At 38.5% G+C, this 21,437-nt stretch overlaps 1 protein-coding gene across 1 annotated transcript; it reads left to right on the top strand.

Moving 5' to 3' along the window:
* The first annotated feature begins 118 nt into the window (after positions 1–118).
* Positions 119–17,130, top strand: EXO1 (exonuclease 1). The gene is made up of 13 exons (XM_010161994.1): positions 119–279; positions 2,465–2,584; positions 3,437–3,560; positions 4,298–4,435; positions 4,651–4,863; positions 6,072–6,259; positions 7,212–7,308; positions 7,905–8,121; positions 9,396–9,645; positions 10,622–11,099; positions 11,575–11,676; positions 15,848–16,041; positions 16,989–17,130. The coding sequence occupies exons 1-13, from the start codon at positions 119–121 to the stop codon at positions 17,128–17,130; spliced, it is 2,424 nt and encodes an 807-aa protein (XP_010160296.1).
* The last annotated feature ends 4,307 nt before the right edge of the window (positions 17,131–21,437 follow it).

The raw sequence follows: 21,437 nt of genomic DNA, 5'->3' as shown, positions 1-21,437 counted from the left end.
CTCTGAGGTTCAGCCCAGCACCCCGTCTGCAGCCTGGCGCGACCGTCCCCACGCGGCCGCCGGCACTCAGCTCCCTGCTCGCGCCTCTCGTTTTCCCGGCTGCAGGTTGGGCAGCATCATGGGGATTCACGGCCTGCTCCAGTTTCTCAAGGAGGCTGCTGAGCCGACCCACGTGAAGAAATACAAGGGGCAGGCGGTGGCTGTGGACACCTACTGTTGGCTGCACAAAGGCGCTTACGCTTGCGCTGAAAAGCTGGCCCGGGGAGAGCCAACCGATCTGTGAGTCTTTGTTACAGCGCCGTGTCGGCCCTCCTACACATTACAGCTTTGGTAGCGCAAAACTAAGTTAAACTCGCCTCGGTTCTTACTGTTGCTTCTGAACTCCCAGTCGTACTTCTGGGAGTTGAAATGTTGGCTATAAGTTAAATAGCATCCCGACCGCACAAAATAAATGTTGAAGTGTTGTGAAATGTTGAAATGTAGTGACAGGACAAGGGGTAACGGGTTTAAATTGAAAGTGGGGAGGTTTAGATTAGATGTCAGGAAGAAGTTCTTCCCGGAGAGGGTGGTGAGGCACTGGAACAGTTTGCCCAGAGAAGCTGTGGATGCCCCATCCCTGGAAGTGTTCAAGGCCAGGCTGGATGAGGCTTTGAGCAACCTGGTCTAGTGGAAGGTGTCTCTGCCCATGGCAGGGGGATTGGAACTACACGGTCTATATGGTTCCTTCCAACCCAAACCATTCTGTGATTCTGTGACAGGTATATACTGGGGGGGGCAAAAAACCTCACCAATTTTTAGGTGAGGTTTTTCTAGCATGTCTTGCTTTCGGTTAACAATCTGATCTCTGAGGAAATTCTGTAGATGCAATACGTATGTTTCAAATACAATATTATTTTCAGGAACCTTATTTGTCCAAAGTGACAGTTTGTAAATACTGCTGTCACGAAACCTCTAATGATACTGTGGAATTCTGATAGATGTGATGTACTCTGAATAAGGTGTGGTTTTTTGCTTAACATGCTATATTTTAAGCTTTTCTAATATAACATGGGTTTTTCACTTGCACAGTTATATTTCTAAGGAAGGAGACTAATGGGAATTGTGGTTGTATTTCAGCTTCAGCCTTGGAGCTTATTGAGCATGTTTGGGAAACTGAGCTAAACTCTTGTTTCAGATTGAATATAGCTTTAAATTAAGATTAATCTTTATTTTTTCAAAAATAAACCCACACTAATTAGTCTAGATCAAACTTCATTTATGAAATTTTGATTGAATACTTGATGGGACGTAAGAAGGAGTTAGTGATTTGCAAATGGGTTCAAATCTTTAACTCCTGCATCTGTTGGTATGAAGAACTGTAGAGTTTCATCCAACCCTGCTACATGGACATTCATCAGAGACTAGAGAGTAGGATACAATTCAATTGAGAAAGAATTTGACAGGGGAAACACTAACAGTCATGGGAGCCTTCAGAATGGTTGTCCTTAACTACATGAATATTTTATGTCCAAATCTTTTTTCTGTGCACATAGGATTGCTGATCTTACACTGGCAGTTTAACTACAGTGTAGAGAGTCTTTCAGACTTTAAAATTCATTGGAGTTGAGGCACTGTATAGCTACAGTCCTATGTGCTCTTCTCTTTCAAAATTCATAGTTGTTTTTTGGTTTATGTTTTGTAGCTCTAAATCGAGTTTCTCCAGTGTTTGGAGCACTTCGAATCTAACGATATGAAGTCCCACTCTCCCTCTCCCCTCCTGGAAAGGTTGCTCTTGCTGTTTTAAACAGTGTCCTTAAAAGAAAAACCCCGAAGTTGATTGGGGTTTTTTTTTATTGGCCGTCACTGTAATGCACTTAGTGTTTGCAGCAGCTACTAGATTTTAGATCTGTGCTGGTGATGACATGATCTCGTACAGATCTGTAGAAACAGCAGGTAAGGAGATCAGTGGTCTGAGGGAATACATTAAGTCTGGAATTCCCTGCATATATTTTACTAAGTTACAGGCTTGGAAGGCCTAAAAAGATGATCCATGTTTTGACTTGCAAAGTTTTTGACAGTGTTAATTCCTAATGTAGCAAGATCAAACTGAATTGTCAGTCCAGTTCTGAGTTGGGAGGTGGAACACTTCTCTTGATTTCCAACCCAATTTTCAATTGGGTTTCAATTGGGTTTTTCAATTGGGTTTCAATTTTTTTTTAATGGGCCATGTATTTATTTCCCTAGCACCACAAAAAGGGTAAGAACACTTGAATGCGCCCCTATTTTTTTTAATGCCCCCAAAAACGGGGCATTCATGTGTTCTTACCCTTTTTGTGGTGCCAGGGAAATAAATACATGGCCCATTAAGATCCTCAGACTAGATTTAATCCTAAATTTACAGTTTTCTTGCAAACAGAAAATATTCAATAGACTTGTGCTTAACATTGAAGTTTATCTTTATTTTCTTCTGTTATTGCTGATACAGTTATGTAGCTTTCTGTATGAAACTTGTTGATATGCTCCTCTCATTTGGAATTAAACCAATTTTGGTATTTGATGGATGCACCCTACCTTCTAAGAAGGAAGTGGAAAAGGCCCGGCGAGAGTAAGTACTGAACTATATAGATTTGGAAGCACAGCAGTATGTTTAAGACTACAATTCATTTGCAAGGTTGACAAACCTCAAACTTGAGCTAGGAAGTTGTCTCTGGTAAACTTTCCTGCAATGCAGTGTTATTTCATTTCATTTACATTTAAAAATCATACAAACCTCTTCTTAGAGGTTTTAGTCCAAAAATAGAAATGCACTTCTATAGAGGAAGGAAGTAAACCTCTGAGCATTAGTTCCTGTAATGCATTAAAGGCTTTTCGTTTACCCGCCCTCGTGATCTCTGGGCAAAAATATTTCTTCCCAATATAATTTTCTTTATAAATAACACCTCCTTCCTCATCTTTCTCTACAAATAATCAGATAAACTTGTTTCAGGTTTGGTTTATGGTCCCTCCATAATGGCACTTCTCACTGAAGCATTGATAATTTTTCACTAGTGTTTTTTATTTCTAAGCTCTCATGGGACATGTGCTTCCTTCAGTGTGGAACACATAATTTCAGATATTTGTAGTGAAGTACATGATGCCTTCTGTCCTCTAAACCAATAAGTGTCTGATGTCAGATACTCCCAAATCCCATTAAATCTATTTTACAGCAGCCTGAGAGTGGGTACATCTCTTTCACACTGCTCATTTCAGTTCCTGGATTGTCACTGCTTTTCTTAAAAATATGACTTAGTTATTCTTATGTTTTAAAAAATCGCGCGGTAGAAGAGGTTTGGGAAGTGTTCAGCTGTAAAATATCTTTTTCCTCCTTTCCTACCTGTCTCTCCTAGTCCTTTCTGCTACTTGTTCTTTCAAGTGAACAATAATCTGAGATTGGTGGATATTTTTGTTTATCTTTCAGGAAGCGTCAAGCCAGTCTTTTGAAGGGGAAACAGTTGTTGCAGGAAGGGAGACTGTCAGAAGCCAGGGAGTGCTTTGGGCGCAGTGTAAATGTTACCCATGTTATGGCTCGTGAAGTTATTAAAGTAAGTTCTCAACGCTGCTGATACTGACAGCTTTTAAAAAATAAAAGTCTATGCAGTAGGTAGCATGTCTTGCTCTGCTTTTGTATGGCTACATTGCTATCCCTTCTCCGTAGGCAAGATGATGTTCCCTGCTTCTTAGCCTCTAATTGTCCTGCATACATTGGGTTGTGTTACACACGTTACGTGTTAACCTTTAACGTCACTTCAGGCTTATTGTGTCCAGTTAATAATGATTTGTCAACTTAAATACATCTCTTCTTACTGCAGTGAACTGACTTTAACACCAACAGTTTCACTTTTGCTGCACAAAAACTATGCTATTTCCTGAGAACGGACCACAGCAATTTTTGGCTGCTTAAAGACCTTTCTAGTAGCTATTTGCCATCCTTCCACTGCAGTCATAGAATCTTTATCGAAACAGTATTGCATGTGTACTAGTGCTGCTTTCTTCTGTCCAGAATACGACTTGCAGGAGTCTGAAGCTGTGCTCAGACACAGTGAGCATAAGTGTTATAGGCCAGCACAGGAAAGGTGTTTTCTGTAAACTAGTCTACATAGGTCTAAACTGCTTGAAACTTGAGTTTTGAATATGAAATATCGGGCTCTAATGGGAGGGGATGAGTGTGTGATAAAGATCAGAGTTGAGGTTTTTTAAAAGTAGAGGTTACTTTCAGATGCCTTAAGGAAATTACTGAAAATTGATACTAAGTATTTGTATGCTTCTTGTTTATGTACAGGCTGCCCGAGCCCGGGGGGTTGATTGCATCGTTGCTCCTTACGAAGCTGATGCACAGTTGGCTTATCTTAATAAGGCCGGCATGGTTCAAGCTATAATTACAGAAGACTCTGATCTTTTAGCTTTTGGATGTAAAAAGGTATGGAAGAACATACTAACAGCCTTTACGTCTTGCTAATGTCTTGAAAGCAGAGTTCGAAGTTGCAAAATGTTTCACGTATGGATTTACTCCCATAGGGTCAATGGGGGGAAACAGAAGAGGTGAGAGTAGCTCTCAGCCTATGTTGTTTCCACCAAGTGCAACAAAGTAGCTGATAGGGATGAAAACTGTGTTCACTTGCTCTTAATTTCCAGGTGTTTCTGAAAATTGACAAGTTTGGAAATGGACTAGAGATCAATCAAGCTCAGCTGGGAAACTGCAAGCAACTTGGAAGTATATTTACCGAGGAGAAATTCCGCTACATGTGTATTCTTTCTGGTTGTGACTACCTCCCATCAATTCATGGAATTGGGTTAGCTAAAGCATGCAAGCTACTAAAATTGGCCAACAATCCAGATATCCTAAAGGTAACTGTGGTTTTGCTTTGTGTGTTGGCTTTTTGGGAGCCTAGGTCAGTATGTATGAAATAAATTCTGAATTGATAATACCAGGGGTTCTTGACTTCCTCTCTTTTGAGGAGAATGCTAAGTATTTTTTTCACCTGTGCTTTAGAAAGATGCTGAGCTAAACTTACTCAGACATTGAAGCTATTATGTATTCAATGAAACACACTGAAGTAAACTTCAATAAAAAATTATTCTAATCCTTTGAGGGCATATTCTATTTGAGGAGAGACTTAATTTTTTGTAGGGCTTTTGGTGGTGGTTTTTTTTTCACCTCGTTACCTGCTCTTTCTGGTTTTGCAGATTAGTTATTAGAACTGCTAATTGAACTTGCTTTTGCATAAGTATGCTTATTTCTGTGTGAGAGAGGCAGGGATTGGGAATCCTATTTGATTCCCTTTTTGCATTTCATTGCATACGTATGGATACAGACATTTATATATTAAAAAGCACTATGGAAGTAAATTTTGGTATAGTGCAAAGCAAAAAATAAGGTAAGTTGGTGTTTATTTTATTGTCCCATGTATGAAGTGAAAACAAATCTAATATTAGGAAATACAGAGGCTAAGAGAGTGGGAATAACTTCTGTGTAGTTACTAAGGGAGAAGAGGTTTTTAAGACCTAATAAGAAAAATCTTATGTCCTGGAGGCTGGTAAATCTAATACAGAAAAGCATTTAAATATGCAGTCTAATTAACTTACTGTATTACTTTAAGTTACTTCTACTCTTTAGTGTCCTTTTCCCTCTTGCAGGCTGTACACAAAGAACTAGGATTTTTAGTTTTAAGATGTTTTGTATTATGTAAATTAGGCATTAAAGCAACTTGTTTGGTTGGCTTCTGTGGAAGTAAAAGGGGAACTTTGAACTTTCCCCATACAAATCATGATTTCCTTTAATGTATCTCTTCTTGAGCAAAATGTCAGGATTTTGCATTTATTTATTGGACAAGAAGTATTTGTAAAGAGTTGAACTGTTACTTATATGATTGTAAACAACTTGAGTGGGAAAATAATGTACTAAACTTTTTTCCTTCCCCTGTTTAAGATGAATTTTCTTGTTGTAGCTGGATGTGGATTCTACATTAAACTATAAGCAAAGATAACTGAAATGTATTTAACCTTCTGTGTAACCTGTTTAAATGAAACAGTTAAGCAATATTTTTTTTTGACAGGTTATTAAGAAAATGGGGCAGTACTTGAAGATGAATATAACAGTACCAGAAGAATACATACAGGGTTTTACACGAGCCAACAATACATTCCTTTATCAGTTAGTTTTTGACCCTGTCAACAGAAAATTAGTTCCTCTGAATGCATATGGGGATGATATTGACCCAGAGACACTAAGTTATGCAGGACGGTATCCTTTGTGTTGAAACAACAGAGTGGGGAAATAGGGGTGAGCAGATGTGGTGTACTTGCATTTTTCATTGCATCTCTGCTGTTGACTAAAGGCTGGATTTTTAGGAAGTTAGGGACGGGTGGTTCTTCTCCCTTTTGCTCTGATTTTAATTAACTAAAGAACCAGCACAGGGGTAATAGCGTGACCTATCACTGACATATCATTTTAGGCAAAAGTTATTGATATTTTTCTTTTTAGAAAACAACCCATTAAATACAGGTTGTGGTTAAACTATGAGTCACTTTATGACTGTCTCTAATTTCAACCTGTGTTAAATGTGCTGATAGAATCATAGAATGGTTAGGGTTGGAAGGGCCCTTAAAGCCCATCTAGTTCCACCCCCCCTGCCATGGGCAGGGACACCTTCCACTAGACCAGGTTGCTCAAAGCCACATCCAGCCTGGCCTTGAAGACATCCAGGGATGGGGCATCCACAACAATTGATCTCTGCTGGTTCAATTTTTGCAATTGGTGTTCAACTCATTCTGTAATCTAAGCATTTCCTGTTTTACCATATATCTTCCTATAGAACAAGTAGCATTTCACCACATTTGTGCAGCATCAGTTTCAGCGTGGAAGATTAGGAAAATGAAGAGAAGGGACTGTTGAAGTTGTTACTAGCTTCATATGTTCTTCAAGAAGCCTAATGTCTAGCATTTCCAGAAATTAGGAAGAGAAAGATGCTAACTCTGCTGATAATTGAAGGTTTTCCTTTAGACTCTCGTGGTTTGCCAAGCACTGCAGATCTATTACAAATGCTGTTGCATCAGGTTGAGTCATGAGTAGCAGTGTTAATGCTTTGGGTTAATATTCTAGCAATGCTTTTCATCAGAAAAATGAGAAACATTGTCTACGGTTCTTGAAATGTAATGTGATATTCAGATGTTTTCCTTTAATATTATGGGAACAGACATTTTGGTGATGGTACTGCTTTTCAAATTGCCATTGGCAACATTGATATCGATACAATGGAACAAATTGATAACTATAATCCTGATACTGCACAGGTAACATCTTTGTTCTGAAGTTATATATTAATATTCTTATGTGGGTCTGAAAATTCATGGGAAAATATGATTCAATATCATCTGCAACTGACTTGTCGGTGAAACAGTTTCTACAATAGCCAAATAGCTATGTTCCTGCACACATTTCTTTCTTTGTACAGGTAAAATCTCACTTTTCATGGCAATTGACTTTAATGTTTCTTTTAATTTCAGACTTTTTGGTAAGCCCTTAATACTGTTGATAGAAGTGACTGATTTAAAAAGAAAATTCTGATATGTGGATTTTTCTCAAGTGTATAACTCTGAGGAAAGTATTTTTCCAAATTAGATTTTCTGAAGAGAAATAAAATTTGAACCTTTAGTTTTGTCTGACATGAGAAGTTGCTGATGCCAGATTGGAATCAAGAAGTCATGGCAGCACAAAAGAGAAATAATTTGTATGAAAAACATGAGAAATGTGGGAATAAAAAAAGTTTGTGTGGAGTATGTCTAGTTGTGCAAATGTCCTTGTAGGATATGCTAAATCCATATGCGAATAATATGTAAAAGGAAAAATTATAAACCTTTGTCGTGTTATTTAAATTTCTTTCTTATAGCCTGTGCAGCAGAGAAGCTGTGGCTGGAATGACAGATCCGCTCATCATGTAAATAGCATTTGGAGCAGAGACTACAAGCTTGGCCCTAATGCAGATACTGTTCTGCATCGAATGCATTTACTAGAGAAACCAACAACCAAAGGCATGGAGAAGATTATTAGTGTTAAAGGGCTAAAACTTCCAGGCAAAGAGCTCTTGGTAAAAAGGCCAAGGACTGGTATGTTTTTAATTAAGTAAATAAATAACAGTAGAAGGCTGTGGGGAAAGAAAGGATTTTATCTTGGACTGGATGCCATGAGATCTGAGAGGCCTAACTAACTTTTATTGTCTGCATGCGGTTTTCAACAAGCTGCAAGACTAACGAGCTATAATATTAAAGCCTACGTAACAATTAAGGGTGGCAACAAACTTTCAGCAGCACTTCATTCTAATTTTCTTAAATTTGTTACAAGGCTGTTGTTTTCAGTTGTCATGTTTAATACCATCTGCTGTAATTATAGATATTTTTGGTTTAATTTCCACCATATAACAGCTTGTGAAGAAATGAAAATCACCTGTTTTTCCTAGAGTTGATATTTGTCCAGGCAGAAAATATAAAGAATATTTTCTGTACTCTTCTAACACAGTGTTGCCTGTATCCCCCATACAGGTATTCTTTACTCCAACTTTCTCTACTAAACCTGTGCTGTCTTGTCCACTACCCCACCAAAGTTACATGTGTCGAAATAAATGGTCGTGTGCCTGTTGTGCTTTATCTGAGATGTTAAGTTTTTTCTCTTCCTCTGCTTCCTTTGCTTTCTGATTATGCTACTAGGGCTTCTTTTTTGCCATTGTAACTCCTGATACCTTCCTACCCCCTGGTTTATCAAAACTTATAGTGAGTTTAGCAACCTGCCTTTAAGTACATTTAGTTCATTTAGTTTTGCTTTCACTTTTTACAAGGGCCTGTAGTGACAGGACAAGGGGTAACGGGTTTAAATTAAAAACAGGGAGGTTCAGATTAGGTATCGGGAAGAAGTTCTTCACAGAGAGGGTGGTGAGGCACTGGAACAGGTTGCCCAGAGAAGCTGTGGATGCCCCATCCCTGGAAGTGTTCAAGGCCAGGCTGGATGAGGCTTTGAGCAACCAGGTCTAGTGGAAGGTGTTCCCTGCCCATGGCAAGGGGTTGGAACTGGATGGGCTTTAAGGTCCCTTCCGACCCAAACCAGTCTGTGATTCAAACAGTTTGGTTTAAACAACCAACCAAACACCATTTCATTTCAGCTGTTCTGCCTTCATTCCATCTATCTTTTCATAGTCAGTTACTTCTAAGGCTGTGTGCTAGAAAATTGTTAAAGGCTTCTTTCTGAACCGTAATGTCAAAAATGATCCTATCAGACCTTACTAATATTTTTAAGTCTGTAAGAGTAAATATGTAATGCTTAACTTCTGGTAACTGGCTAAATGTAGAATATGCCTCTACAGTGATGCTTAAATTGTCTTTATATTTAGAAGAAATCTCAGATGGAGATCTGTTGAACCAATACTCATTTTCAAAAGCCAAAAGATGCAAGAAGGAGAGTGATCATGATAGTAAAGGACAAAAGACTGTTTCAGCAGTACAAAGCCTTGATTCTTCTGGGAATTCTGTTGCTCCGGAGAGCTCTAACTCCCTGCCCAGAGCTAGAAATAAATTTGCTTCCTTTCTGCAAAGGAAAAACAAAGAGAAGGATGCTGTAGTTGTTCCAGGAACAAGAAGCAGGTATGCTTGCATCACATGTTTTAGTAAGTAAACAAAATTGTTTGCTGTCCTGGTTGTTGAAATAACCTGAGTACTGAAAACGGGGGGAAAACTAAGTAGTGGCTTTGTGCCAAATCCATAAGCAGTTAGTAAATACATTGGCTTATGTTCACAAGGTTTTCTGTGTTTCAGTAGGGCTGAACCTGGTGATGCTGTATAAAAAATAACTACTTTTATCCCATCCCCATTTACTCGATGCTCCTGATCTCTGCACCAGCACTTTTACAAGAGGGACTCTGGGTTTTTAAGTTTATTAACTGGCTCTGTTATGGGGTTTTTTGGTCACATTTGGCCACGACTACTTGAATTGGATTTAGAAAGCACTATCACAATTATGTCTCTTATTGCATGATTTTTATCTTAAATAATTTGGATATTTTTGTGCAGTATAATTTTACAGAACAGTCTTAATAGTAATGTTCTTTAGCTTTAGTGCACACATTCCTGAGCTGAAAATTTTATGTTCATCAAAAATTGAGTTGTCAGTGATTATAGGTTCTGCTCTAAAGCAATGCTCAATTTCTTGAAAAGCTCTGACTTGTATTTACTCTTAAGAGCTGCTGCTATTGCATGGAACACAACTAGATAGGTCTTAGATTCCTTGATGAAACATGTGGAAGTGTTTCACTACTGTCTAGTTTTATGATAATAAATATATTAAATTTTTAGTATTTTTGGATGTTTCTCTTCAGATTAGATACCCTTAATAGTATTTCAGTCAACGAATTGCATGTTTACAGATGCTTTTTCCTTTTCTTCCCTGTTATCGGTTAGATGCCTCCCTGAGGGACTAAGACTTTCTGCTGTCAAAATAACCTGTGTCTGCAAGTGTACTTCAAAACTAAATTGATAAAAAGACAAATTGGATTTTGGAGATGATGTACTTATGTGCAGTAACTTTTTTCTCCCTTGTGTTCACCTTTTTTTACTTCTTTAGGTTTTTCTGCAATGATGCAATTATGTTTGATGGTAGAGAGAAGGATGACCATGGTCTAACTCAGGATGCTGAGTGGGATTGCCAGAAACACGAAGTAAAACATGTAGCAGATGTTTCTCAGATGTCAGAAACTGAAAAATCAGCAAGGACTATCTGTACACCTCCTGGAGAAACACAGAAAAATTGCTTCCGGTGGTTTAGCAGCCTCTTAAATAATTCTGGAAATCATGGTCCATCTCATGCTGTATTTTCACAGCAGGTTCACCAACAGAGAAGCAACTGTGTGGTATCCCAGGAAGGTCAGGCTACTGGGGTACAAACAGAGTGTGGGGCAGTGTGTGGCGAGTTGGAGGAAGAATTCTCCTTAACAGAACTGGAACAGTCATCACAGTCTCAAAGGTCTTGTGAGGCATCAGAATGCAGTTTGGAGTCTTCAGAAACACCACAAGTGTCTAACAACGGTTCAGGTGATACTGAAGTAAGGAAACTAGACATTGTTTCAACATTTGCTTTCTCCTTAAATGATTAAAGAAACTTGGCAGCAAAGTCCTCTCTTCAGAATGATGCCCTGCAGGTTATGTAGCTTGTGCTAACAAAACTTGTCCATGCTTAACATGGTTGTGTAGAATGGGTTGACTTGCTAGCTTCATCAAGTCTGTTTTCTGGGCTTAGTTTGTCTTCAGTCTTTTCACTGCTATCACTGAAGTGTGTCACCAACAAACCTGGTAGGCTAGCTTTAGTTAGTCCCTGAAGAAGTCTTCTCAGAAAGCATATGTGTCACCATCGTGTTGCTTGCTGAAAGTAAGCCCAGGTTTTTGTGTAAGTTCTTAGAATGTTTGAGAACATTATACCTTTATAAAGTAAATATGTGTAGATATAAAAATATACATTGTGTTAAAGCAAACAAAAACCTCATCCTGTTTTAAAACCAAATTAATTTTGTCTTGGTGAAGGAATCGGACTCCAGTTCAAAACTGACTGATGATCCATGTACTCGGTCTCCAGTACTTCCTGCTGTTCAAACTGACAGAAAAAATACTATCATAAGGACCAAGGTAAGAATTCTTTTAACTTTACTATACATTCTACTAAAACTTGGGTATTGCTTTCGGCTAGTTCATGCTAGAACTCTTGATGAAAGAATTTTAAGCAATGCACATGCTGGTAAGAGAAAACTCTATTCTTGTTCATCTATATCAGAGCTGAGATCAACTATAACCAGGCCACCTATGAATATCACAGTTGCTACTTGTTTGGGGATTTTAAGCACTTCATTGTAAAATAAGAAGCCAAGCTAAGGCAAAGACACACTTCTTGGTTTGCCTCAGTCATGCCAACTACACAGGTTTTGTAATGTAAATTGCAGTCATGGTCATAATTCAGATACAGTCACAAGGTAGAACCTCATTTCATTGCTTGTCTTGACAAATCTGCTAGCTTAGTAGTCCCTTTCCTCTTTGACTAGATAGTGTGGTTTAAATTTCAGAATCTGGAAAGGTTTTAGTCAATCTTCCTTGTTTTAGGTGTTTTAGTTAAAAGCTTTGTTAGACACTAACGAGTCAGTATGGAAGGACAGGCCTTCAAACCTGAGGCACCTGTAATTTGACTTCTGTGTGGTTTCTTTGGTGTCTAGGCATAAACTTATATCTCTTGTCTTTGACATTTCTAAGAGTTTTGCCCATTTGTTTAGTTTACAAAACTTCTAAGACCTTAACAGCTAAAAGCACTCTGTTTCCTTAGGCATCGTCATTAGAATTGGTCAAAAGATTTGTAAGTCAAAGGAAGACGCTTTCATCCTTTCATGTACACCCCTACTAACTTCTTTCCGGTAGACAGACTAAACATCAGAAGAGTTTCTGCCAAACAATGTCGTGTGTGTTTTGTATCATAGTGGCATCTTGTGGTTATTGTTAGTAACTTCCATGTCAAGCTGGAATTTACATCTTTGCTCTGGAACACCTGAGTACAAAAATTGATGCTTTCTCATGAGATTAAGATTTTTCCCGCTTCTCTTGAACAAGACTGAGCAAAGAATGAAATTATCCTGGGATTCAGAATTTTATGACTTTGTTTTTAAGAAAAACATATTGAATACATTCTTGATATTTTGCTCACTTTAAAGGCATATTGGGGAATATACAGTATGGAAGTACTGAGGTAATAGAAGCATCATATATAAACTAACTTTAAGGATGCTTGAACCTCTTCAGATAATAAGAATGTACTGAAGATCCATGAGGACTGTAGTAGGGGTAGTTTAAAGCAAGTGGCTAGTAGCAATATTTTACCCCTCTTACTTCCTTGGCCATGCATTCCCTCTGCTTACTGTATGTGCTGGTAATAATACTTATAACGAGTTGGACCAGAAAAAACTGACCTGGCTGAAAACTAACTTAACAACAGCCAAAAGGTCAATCATATTGGGGCCCGGCTCTGGCAGATTCTCAGGCTCATCTGAGGCGTAGCACAAGTGACATCATTGGAAGAAGTAGCCAGAACTGAAGAGGAGGGAGGTAGGGATAAGGAAGCACCGCTTCTGGATCAGTTTTCCTGAGGATTGCTTACTGCAAGTGTAAAACGTGGGAAATCTTTATTGATGTTAAGTACAGTGAAAGATAGTGAAGGGAATAATGAGTTCCAGATTTAGGGAAGAGGCAGTCAATCACTTAAAGCATAAATGATTCTGATTTTGGTGAGCTGAATAACATAGCTGACCTGTAAAGAAATGTAATAATTGGGGGAAGCAACCTGGGGAAGTTGTTAACTCTTATCATGGTTCTAAGCCAAAATGTGAAACGGGTTGTAAGTAGCTAGTCAGTTCTAATATCAAAACCAATAGAAGCTTTTCTCTGACTGAGGCCTGTAAGGTAGTGAGCTCTCCAGGACTCTAGTTTTTTTCTGTGATAGTATTCCAGCTGTGGTTTCTGCTGCTAATTCTTTTCCACAATTGTTATGAGCTCGGCAAAGAGGATAATACTGACAAAAGGAAAGAGAGCAATCTACTCTGGTTTTATGTTTCTTGGTTGGTGTTTGGCATGCAGCTCTGCCAACTTTTGGGTTAGTTTAATTAAGTTATAACTCTGATATAATTCTTTGTGGTACTGAATTATAAGATTGTGTGCCTTGCCATGTGATGCAAAATGGCTGAGGCAATAGGTAAACAGCAAAATGTTATGAAGCAGGGAGTTTTAGAATTTTTGTTCTTCCTACTATTCTCGTTCCAATTTTTACTTTTTTTTTTCAAGTTTTATTTGGGATTCCAAGATCTGCTTAGTCTATTCAGGAAGAAACAATGTCATTTTAATAAAAAACCTATATTTAGCAAGAGAAGGACCAAGTGTAATATTTTGGAAAGAAATGAAGTATCAATTCTTTGAAGAAAATGCTGACATCTTGTATTTTAAGGAAAAAAGTTTTGGGTGATCAGTACCAAATACTTGGACGAGGAAGAGCTGTTTGTATTAGTCTGCTTAGTCTATTCAGGAAGAAACAATGTCATTTTAATAAAAAACCTATATTTAGCAAGAGAAGGACCAAGTGTAATATTTTGGAAAGAAATGAAGTATCAATTCTTTGAAGAAAATGCTGACATCTTGTATTTTAAGGAAAAAAGTTTTGGGTGATCAGTACCAAATACTTGGATGAGGAAGAGCTGTTTGTATTAAGTGTAGCATCTGAAGTAGGCAGAGCTGTGCTATCTTCTAAAGATGATCCAGCAAAACAGAGAAGGTGATGCATTTAGAGCAAAATGCTTTATTCGTAACATTATCCAAATGGGAAATCTGAGTGTTATTTACAACCTAGGTTTCCTAAGCTAGTCTCATGTAGCCAAGTGTAAAAGAAGAATTTGTTACAACTGTAGACAGTCACCATCTCTTCTGCAGGTATTGTATTTTGATAATTATGTTTTGGTCCTCATAATGACAGACAAAATCTAAAGCAGCTGGCTAGAAGTGTGTGATTGCTTAGAAGCTGGTAATTGTGTAGTTTGTGTTGTACCATGAAGTGGCAGAATGGCTTAAACAGTAAAACATTCCAGTGCTTTCAAACTGGGACAGAAAAAAAATAAGGAAAATACAAATAAGCCATTTGTGGCCTTTTGCCACTGGTGAATTTACTTGGCAAACAAAGTTAAAACTTTGTCTAAAAGTACACGACATGTATTTCATTACTGTGCTATGATTATGCATGTATAGTACAAATGGGAAAAGTGATTAAATACATAGCAATAGGTATAACTTTTTTAATTTATGAAATGTGGTAAGCTATTAGCAGGAAAAAAGAATCCTGCAGATCAGGCTTTATTTTAACAACAGAAGAAGCACTAAACTTGTTACTTTTTGTTTGAGAATGCAAAAACGATCACTAATGTTAGATCACTAGTAAAAAGTGTGATAGCAGCAGCCTGGGTAGCTATCAGCCAATTAGCCTGATACTGACCCCAAAAAAATGACAGGAATGTAAGAGATTGTTGTTAGGGATGAGAATGTGAAATGTAAAAATCACACTGACGTAATTACAGGAATTGGGTCATGTCAAAATGAGTTTCATGTACTTGTAAACATGAAAAAGCAGGTTCAGTGCTTGGAAACTGATCAGTGCATTGAAAATAAGGCAGACCCTTTTTTAATAATAGCGGTAGTGAATAGCTAGAATTGATGTGATTAAACTTAAGACTGGTTGCATTTGAGAAAGGTGTTCTGGCCAATCACAGCTGTTCTGAGTTTTCTGAGTTCTAGGTACAGAAACTGGGTAAGAACTTCCAACTAGAGGTCTAATGATCCTTGGGGTAATCATACTGATATCTGTACTCTGCTTGTATTTCATGAAAAATGGAGTTATATGTATTGCAGGGAGTGAGTAGCTTTTCTGAAACTTCTGAAAGCTGACATGAAAGAGTTGTTGTTTTGCTCTCATGTAAGCAGATGAGAACATAACTGTCCAAGAGACTTTAAAAACGGCACTCAAGAAATGTGTATTTGCAACCTCTTAGAATATAAAGACCTGGGAAAACTGGTTTGCCTGTTCTTACATCTGCATTATGTCTAATGTGCTTGAGATGACACCAGATTATAGAAGCCATCTAAATATACGTTGTGGCAATTCAGATTGCATTGTCTCAATGCAGTGTAAAGCACTTCTTTTATTATAAGCTCAGCAGGATAATATCTGTTGCTTACAGGTGGTCATTTTAACCATTTGTGCTGTAAAATGAAAATCTCACAGGTGCCTGGTTTACGTAAATCCAGTTGTACAGGGTCTCACATTGTAACAAAGCTGAAGCCATTGATACCAGCTAAAGTAAGTGGATTAAGCAGGAAACCATCACCTGTGCAGAAGAGAAATCACTGTGATGCTGAAAATAAGCTGGGACTGCAAGTCACCATTAGTGAACTCCGGAAAAACTTCCAATTTAAAAGGTGAGTTGCTTTAACCTTTTACTTTTAACACCCTGTATCCTTTTTGTTTCCAAAGAAAGAGTTATCAAAGCAGTCTCTACATGTCTTCTCCACTCAGTTCAATAGAGATAATGGCTTAGGATAGATATCTTATATCAAGCTTAGGAAATGTGGGACCAGGGTTGTTCGCAGGGAGAAAATGTGCACATTTTTTTATTTGTCAGAACACAGGCAGGTAGAGCAGAGTGAGTCTAGGTGGCACTCCATTCCTTTTCTCCGCTGATAGTTGGAGACTTGGCTCCCAACATCTGCATTTTATCTATCCAGTGTTGGTTGGTCTGTAACTTCTGGGTGTGAACTGGGGAGATGTATTTTTTGTATATTTACACAAAAGTAAATAATATAAAGTACCAGTTTACTAGCTTTTAGGAGATTCTTTCGGTAATTTGTTTCTGTGAAAGTGTTTTTCTTGCCGTCAGGACTTGCTCAGCTCTGAGTATTCTGTTTATTTTTCCAGATTTTAAAATGTTTCTAAGTTAGCCTTATGTCTTAATTATATTGTGTGATGGCAAATAAATCATGTGGGTCACTAATCTGTTCTATCCTAATGTCAAGACTTGCAGGATATGTATGAAACAAGTTACTCAGAAGATGCAAATATTGAGGAAGCATGTACAGCCCAGAGTAGGATGGGGTACATACAGTCTTTCATATATAGAGCTAATGGCTATCATTCCATCACAGGGTAACTAGAATGGTTAAAATCACTTTCAGTGAAATTGTTCAGTTGTAGTGAAATTTGAAATTAAAGCTTTCCATCACATATTTTTATTTTGGGCTTTTTTGTAGATGAGTGGGTAGTTAGGTGAGTGGCCTTGCTTTGTTTTAACCCTTATGTTCTTACAGGCCTGTGGTTAGGAAGGTGTATAATCGTAACATTCTTGGGTGTTGTTTTGTCTCTTGCGCAGAGAGTACGAAAAACTTCCTTCGTGTAAGAAGCCAGATCCATTGTCTCCAGTCAAGGATAACATACAGCTCACTCCAGAAACAGAAGAAGAAATCTTTAATCATCTGGAACGTAGCCATGTTCAGAGGGCTATATTCCAGTGAACTGTATGCTGTGCACGATAGGATGCACTTTTAATCACTGTCAAAACTTATTTTCTGGATATTTCATCAATATAAAAAAGATGCTTTGAAAACCAACTGTATATTTTATTCTGACTAGTGATTTGTCATCTTTTTTTATAAAAGCATGAATTGAAACATACACTTCTATCCTGACTGGAATAAAATCCTTCAGATGCCTATGTTCTCTTATTCAAAGTCCTGTGCTAAACTTTTGTCCAAATTTTTTTCAGCTGTCCCCAGGCATTTTATGCAAGTCACACGTGCCATACAAGTTTCTACAACAGTTACGGCTTTGCCTTTGCACAACAGCTGCAGAACAAGTTTGTGTATTCTTTTCTAATAGTTGATTTTTTTTTTTTGCCTCTTCTTTCTTCTTGAGCCTAATCTGGCTCCAAGCCAGGAGTAAAACTGCTGTTCAGTAGTCATGACAGCCTTCACTACACTTCCAGCACTCTTTTCCCTATGTGGTAAAATCTGCTCTGTCAACAGTTGGCTTTGTCTGATAGTCATGTTATTGGTGGCAGTAAGTTGGGGACTGCAGAAAAGACAAACAACTGGTGCCCAAACTCTCACGTTAATAGAATGATCTCTAAAGAAACACAGTGTGTCCTGTTTTACCTGATCTTTACATGTTTGTAGTCTTATCCAACAGACACAAGATACCAGTCCTTGGAGCTAATGGTTATAAAAGAGCATTGTCCTCACAATAAATCAGGTTTCAGTCTTCAACAGCCAATCACCTAAAGAGAGAATACAGGAGACTAGGGTCCTGGCTTTGGATGACTGAACTATCATGAAATACTATGGTGGGATTTTGGATTTCTACCTTTAAAAGCAGGATTTGAGTCAATGTAAGGATATGTCTAATTTTTTTCCTTTTTTTTAAGAACGGATGCTCCTTCTTTCTGCAGCAGACAAAGGTACAAAAGGATATCTTAACCTGTGAAATGTATCCTTTCCATTCCTTAGATGAACATTTTCCTTCCAACTTTGAGCTTTTTGCAAAAATTTAAAGTTTGAAATTCTCCTGTGCAATGGGTTTTTAATTGCAATGTACTTTACTCTCTTAAAAAGAATTTGCATCTCCAAAACTAAAGTGACCAGCTGCATTAAATTACAAAGAAGCTGCTTACAAGAGTTGACTGTGTATGTTGTGGGAGCAGTCCTCTTTTTTTCTACATTTGTGGTGAAGGTTTGGGATATAAGGAGTTGGAGCAAGGATGCTCTAGGTCAGGTTGCCTCTCATGCGCACCACTAGAAAATCCCTACTTCTGAAAAGCAGCGGTTTTAACATTAATCTTCAAAGAGAATTTTTCTCTCTGGTGTGATGTGACAAATTAAGGCCAGGGATAAATATTTCTGTTTCCAGACATAGAACTATTGCCTAGAATGAATATTTGTGTTGCCACAAATACATAAATAATGACAGAATGAATTTTTGAAGGGAAAACCTCTAAATAACTTGTTTCCTCTATTGCTTATTTATTAGTGTGGGATCTCCAAGGTTACTTTGAACAGGCCATCCTTGCCTGTTGCCTGCTTCTTCAGTCAGAGAGCCACTTGTTCCTGCTTTAGTGGGTCATCAGAGGAGACAAACTGCTTGTGTTTTCAAGGGCAGGTAATTTTAAGGAAGGACATCTTACATGCAAGCTACATGTGTGAAAGCAATACTGACTCTTAATTCTATTGCCTGCAAATGCTGCCTTACCTGTTCTTGTAGTTCATTTTTTGAAAATACCATCACTTGTTTTACCCTTGTTTTTTTGGATAGAGAATCAGAGGAAATAAAGCAAATGTTACATATACATCCATGTTGACATTATTTTGTCACAAATGGATGCCCTGTCTTTTTTCCTGTATATTCCCGTATGGACAGGAGAATAAAAATATAATTGACAATGCCTTAAAAGGCATAGCGTGTGTAGTAAGAGGAAATTGTAACAAGTTATGACAGGCTGGAGGGGGAAGAAAAATAAAACATGCCCCAGTGAAAAGAAAAATAAAAAATAAAAAACCCAAAACGCTCTCAGAGAAGGAGGGAGAGTTTGGCTGTTTCAGAAAAGCAGGCATTTGAAAGTTGGATGATATGAGGGTGGTTAGAAAACAAGAACTGAGTAGGAGAAAATGAAAGCAGATGACAACTTGGAGGCATATGTCTTTGTGTTGTTTGCTTTTAAATTTAATAGTCTTTTTACACTTCAGGTTTCTATGATACTCTCTAATTTTACCAGCAGGATTCCAAAGTATTCTTACAAAGTGGATGGCATTGCTATATCCTATTAACAGGGTGCATCTGGACTGGAAAAACTAAATTTACTAATGGTGGTCTAATCAAGCTTCACTTTTGAAAGTGCTGACTAGTCATTCCCTCAGCAGAATGGTCATATGAACTGTAAATACTCAGTATCACAGAGGATTAGCATGAGAGTCTGTCATCATCCAAATCAAGTAATGGTGTTGAACACGTACGTAAGTGACTTGTCCAAATCTGAGTCAAGCTATGATTTAAGCAGAAGGGTTTGGGTTGGAAGGGACCTTAAAGACCATCTAGATCCAACTGCCCTGCCATGGGCAGGGACACCTTCCACTAGACCAGGTTGCTCAAAGCCTCATCCAGCCTGGCCTTGAAGACATCCAGGGATGGGGCATCCACAGCTTCTCTGGGCAATCTGTTCCAGTGCCTCACCACCTTCCCTGTGAAGAACTTCTTCCTGATATCCAAACTAAACCTCCCTGATTTCAATTTCAACCCCTTGTCCTGTCACTACAGGCCCTTGTAAAAAGTCCCCTCCCAACATCCTTGTAGGCCCCTTCAGGTACTGGAAGGCTGCTGTAAGGTCTGCCTGGAGCCTTCTCCTCTCCAGGCTGAACAAGCCCAACTCTCTCAGCCTGTCCCCATAGCAGAGGTGCTCCAGCCCTCTGAGCATCTTCGTGGCCTCCTCTGGACTCGCTGCAACTGGTTGATATCTTTCTGATGTTGAGGGCTCCACAGCTGGACGCAGCACTCCAGGTGGGGTCTCACCAGTGCAGAGTAGAGGGGGAGAATCCCCTCCCTTGACCCTGCTGGTCACTCTTCTGATACAGCCCAGGATATGGTTGGCTTTCTGGGCTGCCAGCACACACTGCCAGCTCATGGCCAGCTTTTCGTCCACCAGTACCCCCAAGACATACTCTCAATCCATTTTCCCCCCAGCCTGTACCTGTGCAGTAAGATGTACATCTGAAGTATGATGCATTTTTGGTAAATCTGATGGGATATTTATGCTAGGCATTAAAGATTCTTTGATTTTTCTGTAGTCATTAAGCCTTGGCATAACCTACATTTAAAAACAATTAGGGATAACATGCAGCTGTAGCCACCTTGATTTTCAAACACTATACAAGCCTCCATAAAGATCATAATTTAGCTCCTCAGGGCTGCTCTCAGTCCATTCTCTGCCCAGCCTGTATTTGTGGTGGGTTTTTTTGTTTTGTTTTATTGTTCTACACTTGGTATTAACCACATGTTCACTCTCACATGAATCAATACAGTAATTAGTCAATATTGAAAGACTACAGGGCTTTTCAAACATTGTAAAAACAGTCATTACATTTAAATAATAGTACTTGAATTTGCAATACTGTGGCATTTTTCATAGATTATTGACATAGTTTATGAAGTACTGGAATCTCATGGTATTCAGATTTTATGTATCAATTAGTGTCTGTTAATTTTGTTGGTAACCAAAAAGGTTACAATTCTGAGGTGGTAGATCTAAGAGACAATTCTTTGCTCTTACTACTTGCGTGACTAACTAGCAGCTGATTGTTTCAACAAAGTCTTTGTCTAGAAATTATGTGGTACCAAATTAAAACTATCAATATAGGAGGGAAGAAAAAGGGGGAATCCTTTTCTGAAGCATAGAGGTCACTTTACACTGATAACAGGCCTGAATCTGGCTGCAGCGATCTAGGATTTGGTTGTGACAGTCTAGAAATTAATATACTTGTTTCTCCTATGGCTTTCTTGTGTTATTGCATATCTTTGTGTGTGGCAGTGAAATGACAGTGTCTGAATATTTATGCCAGCTGGGTAGGCAGTGCAGAAACCAGGGAATGTGGTTCAAGAGCTGAGTCAGGAAGGGCTTTAAGCTGCTAGCACAAGGACGGGAGAGAGAAGGTGTGAAGAGAAGGCAAAACTAAAACCAAATCCTGAACGTTAGCTCAGAATTGCTCTACAGTTATAGGATGAGCTACTGTTCGGTTACTGTTTCTCGCTGGAGTAGAGAGTACCCCTAAAGAACAAC

Source organism: Eurypyga helias, unplaced genomic scaffold, assembly GCF_000690775.1.
Source record: "Eurypyga helias isolate BGI_N326 unplaced genomic scaffold, ASM69077v1 scaffold14302, whole genome shotgun sequence".
In the NCBI taxonomy this organism is placed as follows: domain Eukaryota; kingdom Metazoa; phylum Chordata; class Aves; order Eurypygiformes; family Eurypygidae; genus Eurypyga; species Eurypyga helias.
Note: the sequence above shows the minus strand (reverse complement) of the source record. Positions and strands in the feature narration are given on the sequence as shown.